We start from the raw sequence: 20,944 nt of genomic DNA, 5'->3' as shown, positions 1-20,944 counted from the left end.
ATTAAAAAAAAGATTAAACTATAAAAAATAACAATAGGTAACCTTTTGTTTTAGTTTAAAACAAGGTTTAAATTTTTAAATTATTTTTTATTATGCTAATAAGTAAAGAAAACTGTAGCGTATTGAGTGTTGAGCGTAAATCCAGGAATAAGTCTTGCATGCGTTCTTTTATTGGTGGATCCGATAAACAAAACCGATCTGAAAAATGAATATTGGAGAAATATATTGGTAAAACCGATTATCGGTTGATCTTTTATTTTGTGTCCACAGAGAGAAAGCGTCACACTGGGCGGAGCGTGTGACTTTATTTTGTCTTTAATGGCACTGTGTTAAACACTGAGCTAAACTGATCTCAGATCAGATTATTTTTAACAGAGGAGTGGGAGGGACTGATGAAGCTTTGCCCGTTTTAGCCGACTGAAGGAAAGGTGTAAGAATAACCTTTGAATCTGTTTTTGCTGTAGTGGAATTGTGCAGAGCAGGTACAGACTGAACTTCACCGTTCTCAACTGACCTTTACTTACAGTATGACATAATTTCCTGCTTCACTGACTGATTAAACGGAGCTGCCTGCCTAGGCAACAGTTTTCGGAATCATGGGCGAGTTCCAAATGCTGCATTCAGTGTTATCCGAGACTGACCGAGTGTGAGTGTGCAAATATAAAAATATACACCTGAGTTCAGAAGTTTGGGTTTGGAAGATTTTTTCATTCTTTTGAAAGAAGTCCCTTCTGCTCACCAAGGCTGCATTTATTTGATCAAAACTACAGTAAAAATAGCATTTACACTATTTACACTGCAAGTCTTAATGCACAGATCCGATCTTTTGACCTGCCTGTTTACATTCACGACTGGTATCACTGGTATCCGATGTCTGTGTTTAAATTAATTCCCACCCAAAAGGATTGTCTGCAGTTATTGCAATACTATGCACATGGTAGACCCTCGGGTTTTGAATGGCCGTGCTATTAAAATTATTTATATAATTCACGTCGAGTGGCCATTATTATTTGCCAGCAGAGAGAGAAAGAGAATGCGCGAGCGAAAGTGAAGCTTGTTGGTTTAATTACAAAAACTGCTAAGTTATCACCTCATTGCTGAGAAATATAATGTAGCTTTTAGCTGTATTTATAAAATTCACGGGGCAGGGGTTGAAAACCAGCTCCTTAATGTACAATTTCTTACCTATATAAATTTTCCATCTCAATAAAATGCGCAAACAGCACACCGGCATTAAAACACAATCTTTATGGGCAAACGTGTCACCCTCGCACTGGGAGTTCTGCGGGGAATCGGATATGTGTGTTTAGACGTAGGTCGGATGTCCAGCTATCGGATATGTATCTGATTTAAAACCACATTTGGAAGTGGCTCAGATCGGATGCAAAAAAATCAGATCTTGTGCAGATTTTTGTGTTTACACGTGTGCAACAAATTCCGATCTGTGTCAGATGTGAGCAAAAAATCAGATTTTTTGTGCCAGTGTAAATGCAGCCAGACACTAGCGCTCAGACGCTGAGACGCAGTGGAGTTCTCAGTTAGATTTCATTGTAAGTACATTTTTAGTATAGGGATGCATGGTATTATCGGAACGCTATCGGAATCGGCCGATAATGGCTTGAAATCAGCATCAGCTATCGGCCAGAATAAGTTGAAAAATATCAGCATATCGGATATCGGCAATCAACTTTAACTAAAACAGACTCAATAGATGTTACAGTTAGACAATAAGAGGAATAAAATGAACGTTAAAATGAGCGTCATTCAACCTTAGGAGAGTTTGATGAGAAATGTTTGAGATCATATTGAGATCTCTGATACTAAAAAGATACAAGTAAGGGATAATGTACATCATGCTGGTTGTTATCGCAGAATAACCCCTGACGCGAAGCGATATTCTGCAGTAACAACCGGCTAGTTGTACATTATTACGCTTATTACATGGTTACTTGCCACATAAGTAAATATTTAGACACAAAATATTGATTTGAGTTGAAACCGATAACCGATATGTAGAACCGATATTTCATTTTTTACTTTTTTTTTGGTTCTATTTCATCTTTGTATCTCAACAGTAAAACCATAGCATGTTTTTATAGCAACAACAATCATAGTAACAATATTTTACAGTTTTACAAAAAAAAATAAACTGTAAGAAAGCAACAGTAATATTAACAATACTGTATGTTACCATTTTATAAAAAATATTAAACTATAAAAAAGCAACAATAATAACAATGTTACCATTTTATAAAAAAAGATTAAACTATAAAAAGCAACAATCATATTAACAATATTTTACAGTTTTATTTTTTAACTATAAGAAAGCAACAATATTTTACAGTTTTATGAAAAAAGATTAAACTATAAAAAAGCAACAATAATATAAACTTTATATTACAGTTTTATAAGTAAATATTTAGACACAAAATATTGATTTGAGTTGAAACCGATAACCGATATGTAGAACCGATATTTCATTTTTTACTTTTTTTTTGGTTCTATTTCATCTTTGTATCTCAACAGTAAAACCATAGCATGTTTTTATAGCAACAACAATCATAGTAACAATATTTTACAGTTTTACAAAAAAAAATAAACTGTAAGAAAGCAACAGTAATATTAACAATACTGTATGTTACCATTTTATAAAAAAGATTAAACTATAAAAAAGCAACAATAATATTAACTTTATATTACAGTTTTATATTAAAAAAAAGATTAAACTATAAAAAATAACAATAGGTAACCTTTTGTTTTAGTTTAAAACAAGGTTTAAATTTTTAAATTATTTTTTATTATGCTAATAAGTAAAGAAAACTGTAGCGTATTGAGTGTTGAGCGTAAATCCAGGAATAAGTCTTGCATGCGTTCTTTTATTGGTGGATCCGATAAACAAAACCGATCTGAAAAATGAATATTGGAGAAATATATTGGTAAAACCGATTATCGGTTGATCTTTTATTTTGTGTCCACAGAGAGAAAGCGTCACACTGGGCGGAGCGTGTGACTTTATTTTGTCTTTAATGGCACTGTGTTAAACACTGAGCTAAACTGATCTCAGATCAGATTATTTTTAACAGAGGAGTGGGAGGGACTGATGAAGCTTTGCCCGTTTTAGCCGACTGAAGGAAAGGTGTAAGAATAACCTTTGAATCTGTTTTTGCTGTAGTGGAATTGTGCAGAGCAGGTACAGACTGAACTTCACCGTTCTCAACTGACCTTTACTTACAGTATGACATAATTTCCTGCTTCACTGACTGATTAAACGGAGCTGCCTGCCTAGGCAACATTTTTCGGAATCATGGGCGAGTTCCAAATGCTGCATTCAGTGTTATCCGAGACTGACCGAGTGTGAGTGTGCAAATATAAAAATATACACCTGAGTTCAGAAGTTTGGGTTTGGAAGATTTTTTCATTCTTTTGAAAGAAGTCCCTTCTGCTCACCAAGGCTGCATTTATTTGATCAAAACTACAGTAAAAATAGTGAAATATTACAATTTAAAATAACAGTTTTCTATGTGAATATCTGTTAAAATGTAATTTATTCCTATGATCAAAGCTGTATTTTCAGCATCATTACTCCAGTCTTCAGTGTCACATGATCTTCAGAAATCATTCTAATATGCTGATTTGCTGCTCAAGAAACATTTATGATTATTATCAATGTTGAAAACAGTTGTTTTGCCCAATATTTTTGTGGAGACTGTGATACATTTTATTTTTCAGGATTCACAGATGAGTAGAAAGTTCAAATGAACAGCATTTATTTGAAATAGAAATCTTTTATAACATTATAAATGTCTTTACTGTCACTTTTGATCAATTTAATGCGTCCTTGGTGAATAAAAGTATTCATTTATTTAAAAAAAAAAAACAGTGTGAAATGTTGAAATCTGGCAACTCAGGATTCATGTGAAGTGTGAAAAGCCCTTTAAATGCCTAAAAATGATGCCTAATAAGGCAACTCGCCTAGTTTTGAGACACAGCCGTCATTTTCATTGTGTTGTTCATGTTGTTCTGTTGGTTTTGTCCAATTTTTTCTTTCCTCTTCATGATACAAAGTGAGCAGGTGGCTTCTTGCTATGACCAGCATCCTGTAAACATGGACTGTGTGTGTGTGTGTGTGTGATATGTGCCAGCGACCCTCTGAAGGGAGCAGGAGGTATACAGTATCACTTCCATCTTTACATTCTCTTTTTTAAAAGGTTCATAGTTTTTATGAAGCAGTATAATTTTTTAGACCATTTAGATTTTTTAAGGCACATAAAGTCACTAAATATTGAGCATAACTTCTTAATATGTCTAAGTTAAAGTGTTTTAAAGCTAAAAATGTCAACTTCTGTCTCAACCAATGGAGTGAGTTTGGAGGCGGGACTATCTCTTTGACTGACTGATGGCTAGGGATGGGTACCGAAACTCGGTATTTAATCGGTCCCGGGGCTAAATTATGAAAGACCGGAGTATCGATAAGCTCTGACGTTAACGGTTCTGCTATCGGTACTGGAGAAATTAATAAAACACACATACATTTATTATTGCTATATATACATTATCTTGCAAATTCTATCTCACCAGAGTCGCCAGCTGTTTTTCAAACATTTGTCTATGATGCATTTTTGCTATTCGCAATTCAGAAGCGAGATCGCACCCACGCGGAGGAGCTTCAGCACGCGCAACATGAAAGCCCTGTTTAATTATGATAGAAGAGAGAACTAAACATTCAAACATCTGCTTACACTTTACGCCTGTGGCTGCTTTATTAAGCGAAGAGTAGTAATACCGTTAAAACCTTAACGATACCCATCCCTACTGATGGCGTAGAGGGTTTCAGGAAACCTGTATGAAACAGTATCATTTGCTTCCACAATTTTAAAGAGTCTCATTTGGGCGGTGAGATATTAAACACAAACACACTCAGCTGTCACAATGATGATGATTTATCTAGATGCATTAATATGCAGGTTGATGGGTCTGTTGTTTATTTCATGCGCATCAGAGCTTTGATTAAAGGTGTGCTGTGTTTGTTCAGGACGTGTGAACTGATATGAAAGAAACACCGATCGTGGCGTTTCCATCTGTCTGTGACTTTGGATCAGTTCAGCCTTTAATACACACACACACACACTTCAGTCTGTCTCTAATGTCGTCCAGGGCAAACGGTGCCATTACAGAAGAAGCCCAGCATGCTTTGATTATTTATTTTCAGTATGTGCAGAATTTTTTTATGTTCTGTTCAGATTCACTTTACTGTCTTCATTTAAATCAATGATCGATGTCTGAAAATGGGCAAAATGAAATTAACCTGTTATTTATTTAAAAAATAAATGAAATTAACCTGTTATTTAGCCTTTAAATAATTTTACTAAGTTCTTCTGAATTTATTAAAATAATTTTCCTCGAAACTTACAAGACAACATGATAGCATGAGAGCATTTCTACAGATTACAGGCCAGTTAGAGAATCATGACATGCAATTGTTCATTGCATTTATTCTTGTTTTATATCTTATTTATTCTGTTTTATATCTTATTTATATTTATTCTTATTATTACTTTTTATTCTATTTTGCATTTTATTTATATTTGTTCTGTTTTATATCTTATTTATATTATTTTTTACATCTTATTTTAATCAATATCTTATTATATTTTACATTTTATTTTTATTTTTCTTATTTTATGTCTTATTTATTCTGTTTTCTATTTTATTTATATTTACAATAATTCTTGTTTTATATCTTATTATATTTTACATTTTTATTCAATTCTCATAAGATCAGGAAAGTCGTGAAGCATCAAACTGATGATCTTCAATGGAAATGATTTGAGTTTTTGAGGTATTAAAAGTGTGCGGTGATCTCTCAGACCTCAGAACATGAGGAGGACATTTGGGTTTGTTCAGAAGAGGTTTGGTCCGTTTGTGCTCATCTGTAGGTGTGTGTTTTCCTCAGGTGATCATATGTAGCAGGAAATGTACACAAACCCAGAGCTTTGAAGTGTGTGTGTGTGTGTGCGTGCGTGCGTGTGTGTGTTTGCGTTTGTGTGTGTATGTGAGTGAGTGTGTGTGTGTGTTTGTGTGTGTGTATATGAGAGTCTGTGTGTGTCTGTGTGTGTGTGTGTGTGTATGTGAGTGAGTGTGTGTGTGTATGTGAGTGAGTGTGTGTGTGTATGTGAGTGAGTGAGTGTGTGTGTGTGTTTGTGTGTGTGTATATGAGAGTCTGTGTGTGTCTGTGTGTGTGTGTGTGTGTGTGAGTGAGTGTGTGTGTGTGTTTGTGTGTGTCTATGTGAGTGAGTGTGTGTGTCTGTGTGTGTCTGTGTCTGTGTGTGTGTGTGTGTGTGTGTTCTGAGGCAGACTCAATTTGTTTGTTTGTGAAATATTAATTAGTAGTTTTATTCTGTTTTTCCAGTGGCTCCTCACAGTCACTTCCTTCCTCTCTCATTTATTCCCAGACCGTGTGATTAACGTTATGTAAAACTAAATTAATTAGCAATGTAAAATTTCTTAATCTCATAAATATCAATTATTTGGCTGTAATCTGTCTTTTTTCTGTTTAATTGCATGTGATTCGTTCAGATGAACTCCTCCATGTGTCACAGTAATAAAGTGCCCATCAAATTCAATTCAATTCATATTTATTTGTATCGCACTTTTCACAATACAAATCATTGCAAAGCAGCTTCAAGCAGTTAGTTAATGACATGTATTCAAACAAACGGTGAACACGATAGTCACATTATTTATAAAATAAGATTATCAGAAGCAGAATTATATATATATATATATTCTTATTTTATATCTTATGTATTGTTTTATATCTTATTTATATTTATTAGAGAGAGAGAGAGAGAGAGAGAGAGAGAGAGAGAGAGATTGGGGGCCGTTTAGAGCTCAGAAGAATGAGATGACAGATCCACCTCCTTCCCTCCTTTCTCTCTCTCTGGGGTGGGACTCTCCTGCATGTGTTGGCATTAGTAGACTGAAGGAGCGGAGCGCTGCTCTCTCCCAAACCACTGCAGGAGACTCCGGGCCGAGCAAGGTGATTTTCCCAATTAAAGGCGAGTGATGGAGACGGGAGCTTCTCTCCATAAATACAGAAACACACTAAGCAGGTGTCAGAGTGCTCTTTTACTCCCGGCAGCCCGCAGAGAGACGGATTGTGTTTTTCTCTGGAGAAATGGGGTAGAAACGCACTCACACACACTGCAGAATGCAGCACTTCTCACCGGATGAAGATCACTGTGGCTATATATGGAAAATAATACTAGGACTATTTCTGTAGTATGCAGTGTGCACATCATGCACATTTTCTGTATGCATGAAAAAAATACCCAGATGACCTTCTACGTTTGCCAAAATATGCCATTTGCAACAGAGCACACTGTGTGAGATACTGTATCCCACAATGCAGTGCACTTGATCCGACCTTCCAGTGTAAGAAATGAACTGTAAGCAACGTCAGCTTTCTTGACTCGTTGTTTGAGCAGACTTTATTTAATGCATTTTAAAATTAAATAAAAAATGGAAAATATCTTTTGTTTGCAGTTGTTTTATTATATTTATTATTTTTTCTATTTATTTTTTTTATTTTTTATAATTGGTGTGATCTTCCATTTACATTGTGACAAATGAACAGCCATATCAGCTACAATTTTAACATGTTTATTGACTTGATTGTTTGAGCAGACTGCATTTTTAAATGCATTCTTACATTACATTAAAAGTGCAAAATATTTTGTTATTTGCATTTATTGTTTTTATTTCAAAGGTAAGAACTGATGTGACCTATTTCCATTGTGACAAATGAACAGTGATATCAGCTACAATGTCTTGACTCATTGTTTGAGCAGACTGCTTGTTTTAATGCATTTTTACACTAAATTAATGATTAGAGGCATTGTGCTGTTCATACACATGCTAAGCCAATCAAATTCATGAATGAGGATGTTCTTAAAATAAACAATATAACCATAAATAGCATTAAAGAGTTCAGATAACACCCACAGACCTCTGAGGACGTAACCCAGTTGAAGAAGTTTAATGCGTTTAGCTCATGCAAGCATAAGCCATGAGTGTATCATTTTACATGTGATTGTGTTTGACCTAATCACACCATCAGTGTGTGTTTTCTCCTCAGTGTGTGTGTGTGCGCTGGAAGTGACGGTGAGTCAGAGCAGCGTTCAGGTGGCCAGAGGTCAAGCAGCCGTCCTGCCCTGTACGTTCACCACCAGCGCCGCGCTCAATAATGTCTACATCATATGGATGGTCACGCCGCTGGCCAACGCCAACCAGCCAGAGCAGGTGATAAACCAAACCACACACAGATGTATTCATCTTAACCACACTTACATGCAATGTGCTGTATTTTGGGGTGCAACAATATTCAGCAGGAAACAATTCAGGAAAGTGCTTGATCATATCCATAAAGATTAACCCGACCAATGTATTTTCAGTCTGCATGCAACTTTTTTGACCTGGTGGTATGTAAGCTTCATAACTTAATATTTTTTCAGCTAGAACCATATTGCATCTGATTAATAACTTCTTAGCAACATATGAATGTGCAAAGATTTCAATGTTTTACAGTGTTATCATGTTTTTTTACTATATTAACCTCCCATTTTGATCATTAAAAAATTTAGAATTTTTTTCAAAATTGGTGTAATGCAAGAAAAACATATTATGAATATTTGTGAGAAATTTTATTTGAATATATCATTGTGTGAAATTTATAGGAACATATAAACTGAGAATTACCATTGACTTTATTTAATTAAATTCTTTTGAGCTTATAACTCTTGATGGCTCAAAAACTTTATGAAACCTAAATATTCATTTTCTGACAAAACAACAATATTACTCTGAAATATTTTCAAACAAAATACATTAATTTTACTTGCATAAACTTGGACTTTCAGATGAAAAAGATTGATTTTTCATGCTGCAGTGGTTCATCGATATGTGGCGGTGGAGTGAAATTCAGTCCTAAAAGTTTGTGATATATAGGAAATAGGCTAAATATAATTTGCAAAAGTATTCTTGAGACTAATCTAACTCCATAGATGTACAAAAGGTCTAAATAACATCATGCGTAAAGCCATATTTAATATCCGGAACGCAAATGTGTTGCTATTTTTTTAAATGGATATATCTCTTATATATATATCTGTTTTACTAAAAACCATGCATTTTTTATGCATTGGTAGGGTTAATTGGAAAATGAAAAATGAGCAATGATATTATGAGGAATCTTTCTTTTTAACACATTCATTTGCTTAAATGCAAGTTCAAGAATAGACACCTTCATTGATTTGAATGGGAATGATGTATTTTTGTTGCTTGCGGTGTTGATGGAGTGTTAACACAGTGTTTTTCACGTTTCATATTTCATGGTTTCCACTTTTAGTACATTTGTTTTTTCCCTCTCAAGTCTCTCTTTGAAGACAGCATGTGACTGTAGACTTCCTGTTGAGATTTTGCACCTTCCCTGTGTTCATTAACAGACTGAGAAAGCTGAAGAGAAGGGCAGAAATCATGAGCGTGTCGGTCGGATGCTGAGACAGAGCCAGTGATTCATTTACTTAAAACGTGACCTTCATCTGACTTTGTGCACGGATGCAGTTCAGCGCCCCGTAAACACACACCAGAATGACCAGCAGCCCTCCACAAACATTCCCATGTTTACTGCTGGACTATATATACAGAAATGGCAAATAAATAAATAAGATCAAGAGAAACTGCAAACCCGGGTCACGGCACCAGAAAACAGCCGTAATTATTTTCGCAGGCCGTTCTAACGATTGTTTGTTTATGCTTGCTATATTAGAATATAATCAAGCGGCACGTTCATTAGTATCAGACTAATGAGACTTACCTCGTTGAGAACGGTCATTTACACACGAGGAAAACTGCAGTGTTGTTTGTAGCTTTTTCTTTATTTTTCTGAAAGCTAATTTGAGAACAGCTCCGCAAGCGGTTTCGTACATCACGTGTTTGCTGTTGTAGTTATTCAGAGCTAGAGCAGATTAAAGATCAAGAATTCACACCTGAGCACCTCAGTTAGCACGAATAAACAGCGCTCAAATCTGATCGGATCAGCAAGCTTTTTAACATAGCCGATATAATCACACAACGCCTCAAATTAACACTCACCAAGCACCAAATGTGAGGAAAAATTTGCGCTGGTGAGTATACGAAAGAGTGTTACTCGCCACTTGGCCAGTAACTTTTTTTTTATTAATTCTAATAATGTCTGAGAATATGTTAAATTTAATAATAATAATAACAATTTAAAAAATATATTACAAATAACATTATTATTATTATTATATAAATTATTATTATTATATAAGTTAAAAGTATTATTATTAAATACTTTATTTTTATAATTTGATTAATAATAATAATAATATAATTATTATTATTAACTAGTAATATAATAAGTAATTCTATATTTTTAATATAATAATAATTATTATTATTATTAGTTAATCAAATTATAAAAATTTAACAAAAAATAAAGAAATATCACTATATGTATTTAATATTCATATTTTAAATAAATAAATAGTACTAAAATTTTAAAAAATTGCAATTGTTTTTCCTGTTTTTAAGGAACTAATACACATACAGTTTCATGTCTGGTAAAAAGTATTTATGGCCGGTAAAGTTTCTCTGTCACTAGCCATTGTTAGGTTTGGCATCGTTCTCCTAAGTTTCTCTCATAGTTATGAACAGATGTTCTTCCAGTAATGATAATAGAATGCTCATTCAAAGTATCTGGTCTTGAATGATGCTCTCAAAACGTTAGCACAAAAACATTATTTATATGTCGTTCATGGAAGTTTTTCTAAATGTTTTTGTTTTTTTAATTAACTACTTGTTTCTGAACGTTCAGTGAACATTCTAAAGCAGGGTTCCTCAATAGGCGGCCCGGGGGCCACATCCGGCCCCTGAGAGAAAAAAGTTGGCCCGCGCTAATTTCAAATAATGTGGCATGAAAATTCAAATGCAGTAGGGCTGTGCGATATGGACAAAAAAGAACCTATCGCGATTTCTTTGATCAATTTTGCGATTTCGATTTTAATCACGATTTTGACACACACAGACATGCTTTACAGTCATTAATGCATTCAGTGTGAATTTGAAACATATTTCCAAAAGAAAACCAATTATAGCTTTATCAAAAAGCTGTAACATGTCTCTAGAACAGACATAAGGCAAAATAATCACTAAGTAAAGGTGTAACAAAATGTCTCTAGAATTGACATATGGCAGAAAAAAAACAAATCCCGTGTCCAGGGATTTTTTTTGCCATGCATTGGTCATAAAGCTCTTTGTGGCGTTGCCTCAGATGTTGAACTAGATTTGTTGCGCCAAGTTCACACGTACTCCGTCTGCAGTGCGTATACAGTATGTGTATGCGGTGCAGAAGCAGCACGGACTCATTTTGCTTTCGCACAGGACGCGTTTGCAGTCCGCTCCTGATCCGCGGCTGTTTACCACAAACACAACACTTATCCATTATTTTGATTTCAAATCCAAACGTTGTTTCTGAAAATGCTTTTTCAGCATTGTGATTCTCTTTTATCACAGTACAGTAATACAATCTTTCATAGACATATTCACGTTTAAACGCAATAAATATACCTTTGTTTAACTACCACCACGAGTGCCATCTATTATTGCCTTATCTAAAAGTTCACTTTTCCTTGTTTTAAATCTAGCCAAAAAGCCATGTGTTGACTGTGAAACAGTAGACTTTAATTATATGCATTTATGGTGTAATTACTAAATTTCCGTGTCAATCCATGTTAATTTTTACCGCGAATAATGCGCTGTCACTTTAATTCAGCACATGCAGCACAGCAGAAATAGACTTGTGCCTGTGTCGTGCTCCATTTAGGCGCGCTGCATTCTGATTGGTTCGGATAGCATACTGCGGGAGGTCGGGGGCGCGGAAAATCGTGCTATAAAGCGATTTAGAAATCGCGCAAGCTCAAATCGCGATTTTATGACGATTTCGATTAATCGCACAGCCCTAATTTAGAGGCCTTAATATTTTGTGTATTAAATATGATACAATAGGCTTTAAAGGGTTGAAACTCTCATTTATAAACAAACTACCCCATACCAGTGTTATTTTAGTATCACTCAGATACTATTATAGTTTTATTGATATTTTGATACAGTTTTTACTTTTATAGTTTGTTTTCATTTTAATTTTAGTTAATCCTTTAGTAATTTTGTTGTGTGTTTGTCATTTTTAATAGTTTTTGTTTTTTATGTCTATATAGTTTTTCTTAAATGTTATTTCTGTTTACATTTTAGGTATGAAGTTCATTAAAATGAGAAATTCTCCCTTGGCAACAAGCTGAAACGAAAGTTTATTTTATTTTATTTCAATTAACAAAATATTTTAATGGTTTTAATTTTTAGTTTCAGTTTTATTTAACTATAAAAACCCTGCCCCAGACTAAATGTCTGAGCTTCATTCACAGATCAAATTGCTGAAAAGCTCAATACTGAGTTTCACAATTAGTGTTGCTCTTCAACTCTCCTCCTACTAGCAGCAGAGACAAATGAGCCCTGACCGGGCCGTCACAGGAAGCTCTGCCCGCATGCACATACATCCCGGACACAAAATAGGTCACAGTGGGTCAGTGTCACCGAGCAAATTACAGATAGAAGTCACAGTTACATTGCATCTGTAGTTCATCCCTGGTTGTTTTTGTTTGGGAAATAGCTGAAAAAGATCTGAACTAGTTTCAACAGGCAATCATTTATGAATTACCTTAAATGAGCTGTGCACCAGAGTCTCATCCAAGTCTATTACCACACACTTCTTCCCATAGTCATTTATGTTAACCTCAGGGAGGAGGTACTTCTCTGGAGGCTGTGAAAATGCAAAACAGAGAGAGTAAACATGATGAACATGGAGTAACTTCAGCATAATGAGTAAGAAATGAGGAACGGGGGGGGTTAAGCCGTGATGTGTTAGACCGTTATCAAGCAAAATGAGCTGAAAGATGGGGGAAAGCAGCACGATTCCCAACCATAAAATACGCACCACAGACGGAGTGTGTGAACCTGGCGTTACGTTTGTATGCCCGCCCGGTCTGTTCTGTTCTCGTGCTCCATTTAGGCGCGCTGTATTCTGATTGGTTCGGATAGCATACTGCGGGAGGTCGGGGGCGAGGAAAATCGTGCTATAAAGCGATTTAGAAATCGCGCAAGCTCAAATTGCGGTTTTATGACGATTTCGATTAATCGCACAGCCCTAAAATGCAGCATCAGAAAGCTACATTAACTCACATCGTGTCTCCACTTATGGAGTGGAGACACGATGTTTTACGGAGTTAAATCCACTTAAAATATCTATTGTTGCTTTCACTATGGCTATAAAGATAACGCAAAATAATATTCAAACTCACATTAGACGCTTTTAACATTGAATAAAGCACATAATCATTACCTAAGATTATCTCTGTCATATTTTGTATGTTGTTCCTGCCGAGATGTTGCAGAAAATAAAAACCGTTCCTAAAATTGAATCTTGTGTCGCTTATTGTCACGTGTCGCTCTCGCGGGTGGTTAGGACAAAAACTACATGGAAAAGATACTTTTTATCGCATCGTGTCTGGTTGGGACACACAGTTTGATCAAATGGAATGTTCCCTAAATGTTTGATTTTAAAAAACTGGATGTTTTGAAATGGGTACGTTAGCAAAACATTCCTAGGCTGTGTTTCTGTTAGCTGGGAAAATCTCTGCTGTAACACACTCTTGGGTCAGTTAGAGATGCATTGAAGTTCACATGCAAACTCTTCCTGATGTCGTGCCCTTCCTGTTTTCTTTACCTGTACTGTCCACACACACACATCTGCGCACTGCCCTCTGGGTAATGCACACAAGTTAAAGCACACGCGTGTGGTCCGGCCTCAGACATGAGCAGTGTGGGCTTTTGTAAGGCTTCAAACGCAGAGCGCAGGTTTATTGCCTCGTCTTTTAATTCCGTCTGATTTATTTTCATAAATGACTGCAGGCCAAACCCCATTCACCTGCTGCCCACACACACACACACACTTACACACACACACACACACACACACTTACCTGTGTTTAACTCTGTGAAGATAACCTGAACACTCACACACACACATAATCACAAACTCTTACCTGTAACTCTGTGAAGATAACCTGAACACACACACTTACCTGTGTTTAACTCTGTGAAGATAACCTGAACACACACACTCACACACACACTTACCTGTAACTCTGTGAAGATAACCTGAACACACACACACACACTTACCTGTGTTTAACTCTGTGAAGATAACGCGAACACACTCACACACACACACACACACTTACCTGTGTTTAACTCTGTGAAGATAACCTGAACACACACACACACACTCACTCACACACATACACACACACTCACACACACAGAGGTTTGTTTTTGTGAAAAGTGGGGACATCCCATAGGCGTAATGGTTTTTCTACTGTACAGACCGTATATTCTATTGCCCTACACCAACCCTACCCCTAAACCTACCCCTCACAGGAAACTTTCTGCTATTTCAGATTTTCAATACACTCCATTCTGTGTGATTTATAAGCGTTTTGAAAAGTGAGGACATGGGGTAATGTCCTGAAAAGTCACCTTCTACTTGTAATAGTTACTCTGTGAAGATAAACTAAACACACACACACACACACACACACACACTTACCTGTGTTTAACTCTGTGAAGATAACCTGAACACACACACATGCACATACACTTACCGTCTGTAACTCTGTATGTGACCTAAACGCGCTCACACACACACACACTCACACACTGACACACCTGCCTCCAAGTGTTTCAATATAACACGCACAACAAACGAATCTTCTGCACTAATTAGCCCAGAGCTGCACAGGCCAGGACACAACAGCTGCTCGTTACACAAGCACAAAACACACACACACACACACACACATGCCATAAATATACAACCACATATGCACACGCTGTCTAAAAAATTCAAAAGACATTATTGTGTTTCTAATCAACTTCATCAGTTTACACTATTGTCTCATTACCATTTTTTTTCAGAGAATTTGGTGCTAAACAGTGTTATTTTAGTATTATTTATATACTATAGTAATGTAGTATTTATTAACATTTTGAATTATTATTTTCAATTTTTTTATTTATTTTATTTCTAGTCCACTTCATCAGTTTAAGTTTCAGTAATTTTGTAATGTGAATTGTTTTTATTTTATTCGGATTTTCAGATTTTATGTTATTTCTAGCACACTTCATCCGTTTTTTTAAATAATTTCGTGTGATTTTTTTTTTTTTAATTCAGCTTTTCAGATTTTAATTTCTAGTCCATTTCATCTGTTTAATTTTTTTGTAATATTATGTGATTTATTTTTTTTTATTTTTTTCAGCTTTTCAGATTTTATTTCTAGTCCACTTTATTGGTTTAAGTTTTAGTAATGTTTTTCTGAGATTTGTTTTTATTTATTTTTTCAGCTTTTCAGCTTTTATTTTTAGTCCACTTCATCAGTTTACACTATTATCTAATTAGCATAACACTAAACAGTGTTATTTTATTATTATTTATGTACTATTATAATATTAAATCATATTTTGAATTCTCTTTTATTGTTATAATTTTAGCTTTAATTTTAAAGTTAAAGTTTTAGTAATTTTCTTATGTTCTTAATATAAGTATTTTTAATATAAATATATATATTTTTTTTAATATTACTATTATCAATAATTTATTTGTATTGCCATTTTAGTCATTTTAGTGCTTAAACATATTTATTTCAGATAGTTGCCAAGGAAACATTTCTCATTTTTATTTATTTATTTATTTATTTTGATGTTTAAGTTCCCTTTCAGTCGGTCACTCTCGACGTCACGTCGGATGACCGACGAATTGGGATCTCGCTTAGAGGGACCAATATACTTCGAGTGTAAACTAAACGAGCCAATGCACATTTCGCATGCCAATGTGCACTGGCTCGTTTAGTTTACACTCGAAGTAGATTGGTCCCTCTAAGCGAGATCCCAATTCGTCGGTCATCCAACGTGACGTCTCCGTTCCCTCCTTCAGGGAACGAGGGTTACATACGTAACCGAGACGTTCTTCCAGTTTAAGTTTTTCATCTAATATATTTATATTTTATTTTTAATTTAGCTTTATTTCAATTACTGCAAATGTTTTTTAATGGCTTTATGAGTAATGCATGCTAATAATTACTGCATCTGCAGTATGTAACACTGCAATACTGTATCCCACAATGCACTGCACTCAACATGACCATCCATTCCAGTGTGAAGAGTGAAAATGTGTTTTAACGGTTCCCTTTCGACTCGTCTCAAAAATTTAAAAATGTTATGCAAAATTGGATTAAAATTTAAATTAATCAATATTTATTCCCATAAACAAAGTCATGTGACAACAATATGAATGCAACTGCAGTGCATATGTGGATTTTTTGCAGTTATTTTCTAGTTTCACTTGTATGTCGGCTGTATCCCAGCATGCTCAGCGCTTCATATAGGTGAGGGATTTATGCCTCCGTGTCTTTAGCATATGTTGAGCTTATCATAAAGACACATGCTATCAACCAGTCTGACCTGCTTCTGATCAGAACACGAACTCTTCACGTCCGTCTGTGTTTGCCGTAATCTTCTGCATTCAGCGGCAGATTAAGACATACAGCAGATGTACGTGTGTGTACAGGTTCAGCGCCAAATCCTTTGTTCATTTGCAAGCTCAGCTAGTGCATGCATTTATTCCAAGTAAAACTATTTTGCATATTTTATTATGCATATTTATAATATTTTATTCTGTCACATTTATGCATGTTTCTCCACATATGAAGTGACTGAATCAGGGAAGACATTGCAGTCATAGAGAAGTCTGACCGCTGAATGGAGGGCGGGGCAGATGAGACATTAAGGGGAGGGGCTTAGGCTTAATGATTGGCAGCTCATGATGTGGCCGGAGCCAAGTCTGTTCTTAGCACTGATGACCATCTGTACACAGATGATGACCTCCTTTCATCTCACTGCAAACAAGCGGGAGGAAATCTGCTTAGTTTTCGCTCTTCAGTGTTATTTTAGTATCATTGAGACACTTTTAAAGTTTTTATTAATATTTTTGAATTATTTTATTTTTATATTTTCTGTTTTCATTTTAATTTTAATTTTAAAGTTTCAGTCATTTTGCTGTGTATTTTATTATTTTTTTACTAGTTGTCTATATAGTTATTCATTTTTATTTCAGTTTTAAAATGAAATAAAATAAATTTAAGATTTAATTTTTTTATTGCATTATTTATTTTATTTATTGTTTAATTTATTTGAAGTAATAAATTTTTTTACGGTTTTAGTTTTAGTTAGACTTTTAGTTTAGACCTTTTTACCTTAATTCTGAATTTATATCTTGCAATTCTGATGTTTTTTTCTCAGAATTGCCAGATATAAACTCAGAATTGCAAAGCCTAAACTCAAAATTCTGAGGAAAAAAGTCAGGATTCAGAGATATAAAGTCGGAATTGCAAGAAAAAAAGTCAGAATTCTGAATTTACATCTCAGAATTGCGAGAAAAAAGTTTGAATTGTGAAATGAAAAGCCGAACATCTTCCAATTATTTGCATTAAAATATTCACTTTCAAAATCGCACTACTTCAGCTGACAGTGATGATGTCATTGTCACATTTGCATACTGATTTGTGATTGGTCACTGTCGTCTTTGCTCAGTTGAAACAATTTATATTCAGAAAATATTAGCGAGCTGCTGTGAGCACTAGTGATGCAAACAGCACTAATAAGACCTCATCCATAATGTGCACTATTGAGACATTATGATGAATTAGGTGGCTGATAACATGCATTAGAGCAACACTCATTTTTCTTTTTCTGACATATTTATACCTATATATCACTCCCATCGTTTCCTATTAGACAGCTCATATCACACACACACACACACACACACACACACACTGGCTGCGGGGCTCGTCTCGATTCATCTCAGCTGAAGTGCTGCCTGTTCATTTGTGTGTAAGAAGCCCAGAATCCATGAGAGCATCATTTACTGCTGCTCAAAACACTGTGTGTGTGTGTGTGTGTGTGTGTGTGAGTGTGTGATCATTGAGCCTCTTGAAGGCCACTGAAACCCTCCCATGATCTCTCTCTCTCACACACACACACACACACACACACACTGTGAAGCAGGTTTCTTTTAATGTGACAGATCACAGAGGCTTCTAACAAAGATCAAAGTCCTTTAAAAATGCTTTATACTCTCAGTGAGTGTGTGAGTGCTGAATATTCCAGCAGCTCTTAGCGTCTGATGGACCTGCTGACGCTCAGAGTGACCAAAGCTTTCCTCATAATGCTGCATAATTAAACGCTTTCAATAATTGATCATTTGGAGAATATAATGCATCCTTATTTCATCTTATTTATATCTGTTTACACTGGCTTTTTAACATCAAACATCAAAATAACTCTTTTTAAATTCATGTTCCTGGTCTTATTGTGACTGATTTGTCAGTGCATGTTATTCTAAAAAAATAAAGAAAGACATTTGCCTTAAAATATAACACAACTTGCTTTGTCCAGGGTTATTAATGTTATCTAAAATTCATAATCAAAAATCATAATAATAAAAAAAACATTACTTGAAATAAAATAAATATTAACTGAAATAAAATAAAAATATTTAAAAAATCTCAAACTTTCATTATTTTAGATAGTTGCCAAGGCAACATTTCTCATTTTTATTTAGTTTAAATTGAAGTACTAAAATAACTAAAACCAGATGAACTAAAACAAAAAAAAACAAATAAATAAACAAATAAAACTTACAAATAAAAATGGCAAACACGCTACAAAAAAATAATAAAATTAACTAAAACTTTATTAAGTAAAATTAAAATGAACATTGAAAATATAAAAATAAAATCTAATTCAAAATATTAACAAAAGCTATAATAGTATATAAATTATACTAAAATAACCTCTCATAAATGTGACTTTTCTATGGCACAATTAACACTTGTCATTAATTGTGTCTGTTTAATTTAAACAGCTCTTCATGTTTTTCACATTTAATTCAGCTGGATCAAATATAATTCATAAAAATGAAATTTGACAATATTAACACTGATATTTTCTTGTTCTTTTCCCCATGAAGCTGCTTGAAACAGTCTGTGCTGTATAAATAGATGTGTGCTCTTTCTTGCATTTATTAAACAGTTATTTAATGTTAAATATGCATTTAATAGTCGTATTTACAGTCCACAGTGCACACAGCGTCATGCATGATCATAAAGCATAAATGCAGAGGTTTATGTTGTGAAGGTGTTAATAGGTCAGTTTTTACTTTAATTTTAGATCGTTTTTGTAATTTTCAAACGTGTTTTTGTCATTTTATTAGTTTTTTTATGATATTAGTGTTTTATGTTTAATTTAGTTTTAGTGTTATTTTAGTTTTATTTATATGTTATTATAGTTTTTTATATTTATTTTTAACTAGCTTTTATTTTATTTGTTCAGTTTTTATTTCTGTTTAATCTTAGTAATTTTGTTATGAACTTGTCGGTTTACAATTAAATATGATTTAGGTTTCATTTATTTATTTATTTTTTATTCAGTTTTAGTGTTAATTCAGTATTATTTATTTACTATTATAGTCTTTATTTATATTTTGAATTAGTTTTTTGTTTTATATTTTCATTTTAATTTCTAGTATATTTTATTTCTTTATAATTTGTAATGTATAAAGAAAGAACATTTATGTATTAATTTTTTTTTAATATTACTATTTTGGTTTCATTTATTTTAAATGCAGCTTTAGTTTTAGTTTTAGTTCAGCTGATCTGAAATAACATCCTGAGTACATTTAATAACTTGCTTCACAACCTTTCAAAAGTGTGTTCGGAAACACTTTATTTTAAGGTGTCCTTGTTACACGTTACATATACTTACTATTATAATAACAATTAATTATGCATAATTACATGCAAGTAACCCTAAGCCAAACCTTAATCCTAACCCTGACCATATAGTAAGCACATGTAGTTAATTAATATTACTCAGTACTTAAATGTATAATTACACTGTAACAAGGACACCTTAAAATAAAGTGTAACCGTGTGTTCTATATAGTATGCATGAATGCAATCTGAGTGACATGATATCTGCCATGTTGGTCACGTGACCTTCAGACATAGACATTGTCTCGCAGGATCACACTTTTAGCATAGAATCTGGTACACAAGCTATTTTGAAGGTTGTTTTGCCCGTTATGACAGCTGATGTGAAGCACACAGGTATATGATGCTGATCTTTATTCTCTCTCTGCACCTGCAGTTCCTCCATCCATCCCGACCTGTCGTATTCAGGGTTCACTGGATGTTGGTAACGACGTGATGCTGTTGTGTGGTTCGGACGAGGGCATCCCGACACCCACCTACGCCTGGGAGAAGCAGGAGTCGGTGCTCAAACTGCCCCACAATGCCATGCAAGGTACTAAACCCCTGCCCGTGGGAATCCCGTTTTGCTTCACGTTCTCGGGTAAATGCGCAGCTCTCGACTCGTGCTGTGGCGTGACCTTTGCCCTTCCCGGTCCACCATGTGTGTGTCTGTGAGGTGACCTGACCCGCTCTCTCCGAACGCCACGCTTTAGAACACGGCTACAGAATCACCACTCTATTTACATTATACTTATGTTTGTGAAAGAAGTGTCTAATGCTCACCAAGGCTGCATTTATTTGATTAAAAATACAGTAAAAACAGTAAAATTGTGAAATATTATTACAATTTAAAATAACTGTTTTCTATGTGAATATATATTAAACTGTAATTTATTTCTGTGATCAAAGCTGTATTTTCAGCATCATTACTCCAGTCTTCAGTG

At 34.6% G+C, this 20,944-nt stretch overlaps 1 protein-coding gene across 1 annotated transcript in view; it reads left to right on the top strand.

Annotated features, from left to right (window-relative positions):
• LOC107725755 (immunoglobulin superfamily member 11-like) overlaps nucleotides 1–20,944 on the top strand; it is a 99,202-nt gene that overhangs the window by 77,325 nt on the left and 933 nt on the right. Inside the window, exons 2-4 of the mRNA XM_016535140.1 lie at nucleotides 8,138–8,301; nucleotides 9,504–9,542; nucleotides 20,358–20,601. Of these exons, the coding sequence (XP_016390626.1) occupies nucleotides 8,138–8,301; nucleotides 9,504–9,542; nucleotides 20,358–20,601 (447 nt within the window). The remainder of the gene's footprint in view (nucleotides 1–8,137; nucleotides 8,302–9,503; nucleotides 9,543–20,357; nucleotides 20,602–20,944) is intronic.

Source organism: Sinocyclocheilus rhinocerous, unplaced genomic scaffold (genome assembly GCF_001515625.1).
Source record: "Sinocyclocheilus rhinocerous isolate Xijiao unplaced genomic scaffold, SAMN03320098_v1.1 scaffold215, whole genome shotgun sequence".
Lineage (NCBI taxonomy): Eukaryota > Metazoa > Chordata > Actinopteri > Cypriniformes > Cyprinidae > Sinocyclocheilus > Sinocyclocheilus rhinocerous.
Note: the sequence above shows the minus strand (reverse complement) of the source record. Positions and strands in the feature narration are given on the sequence as shown.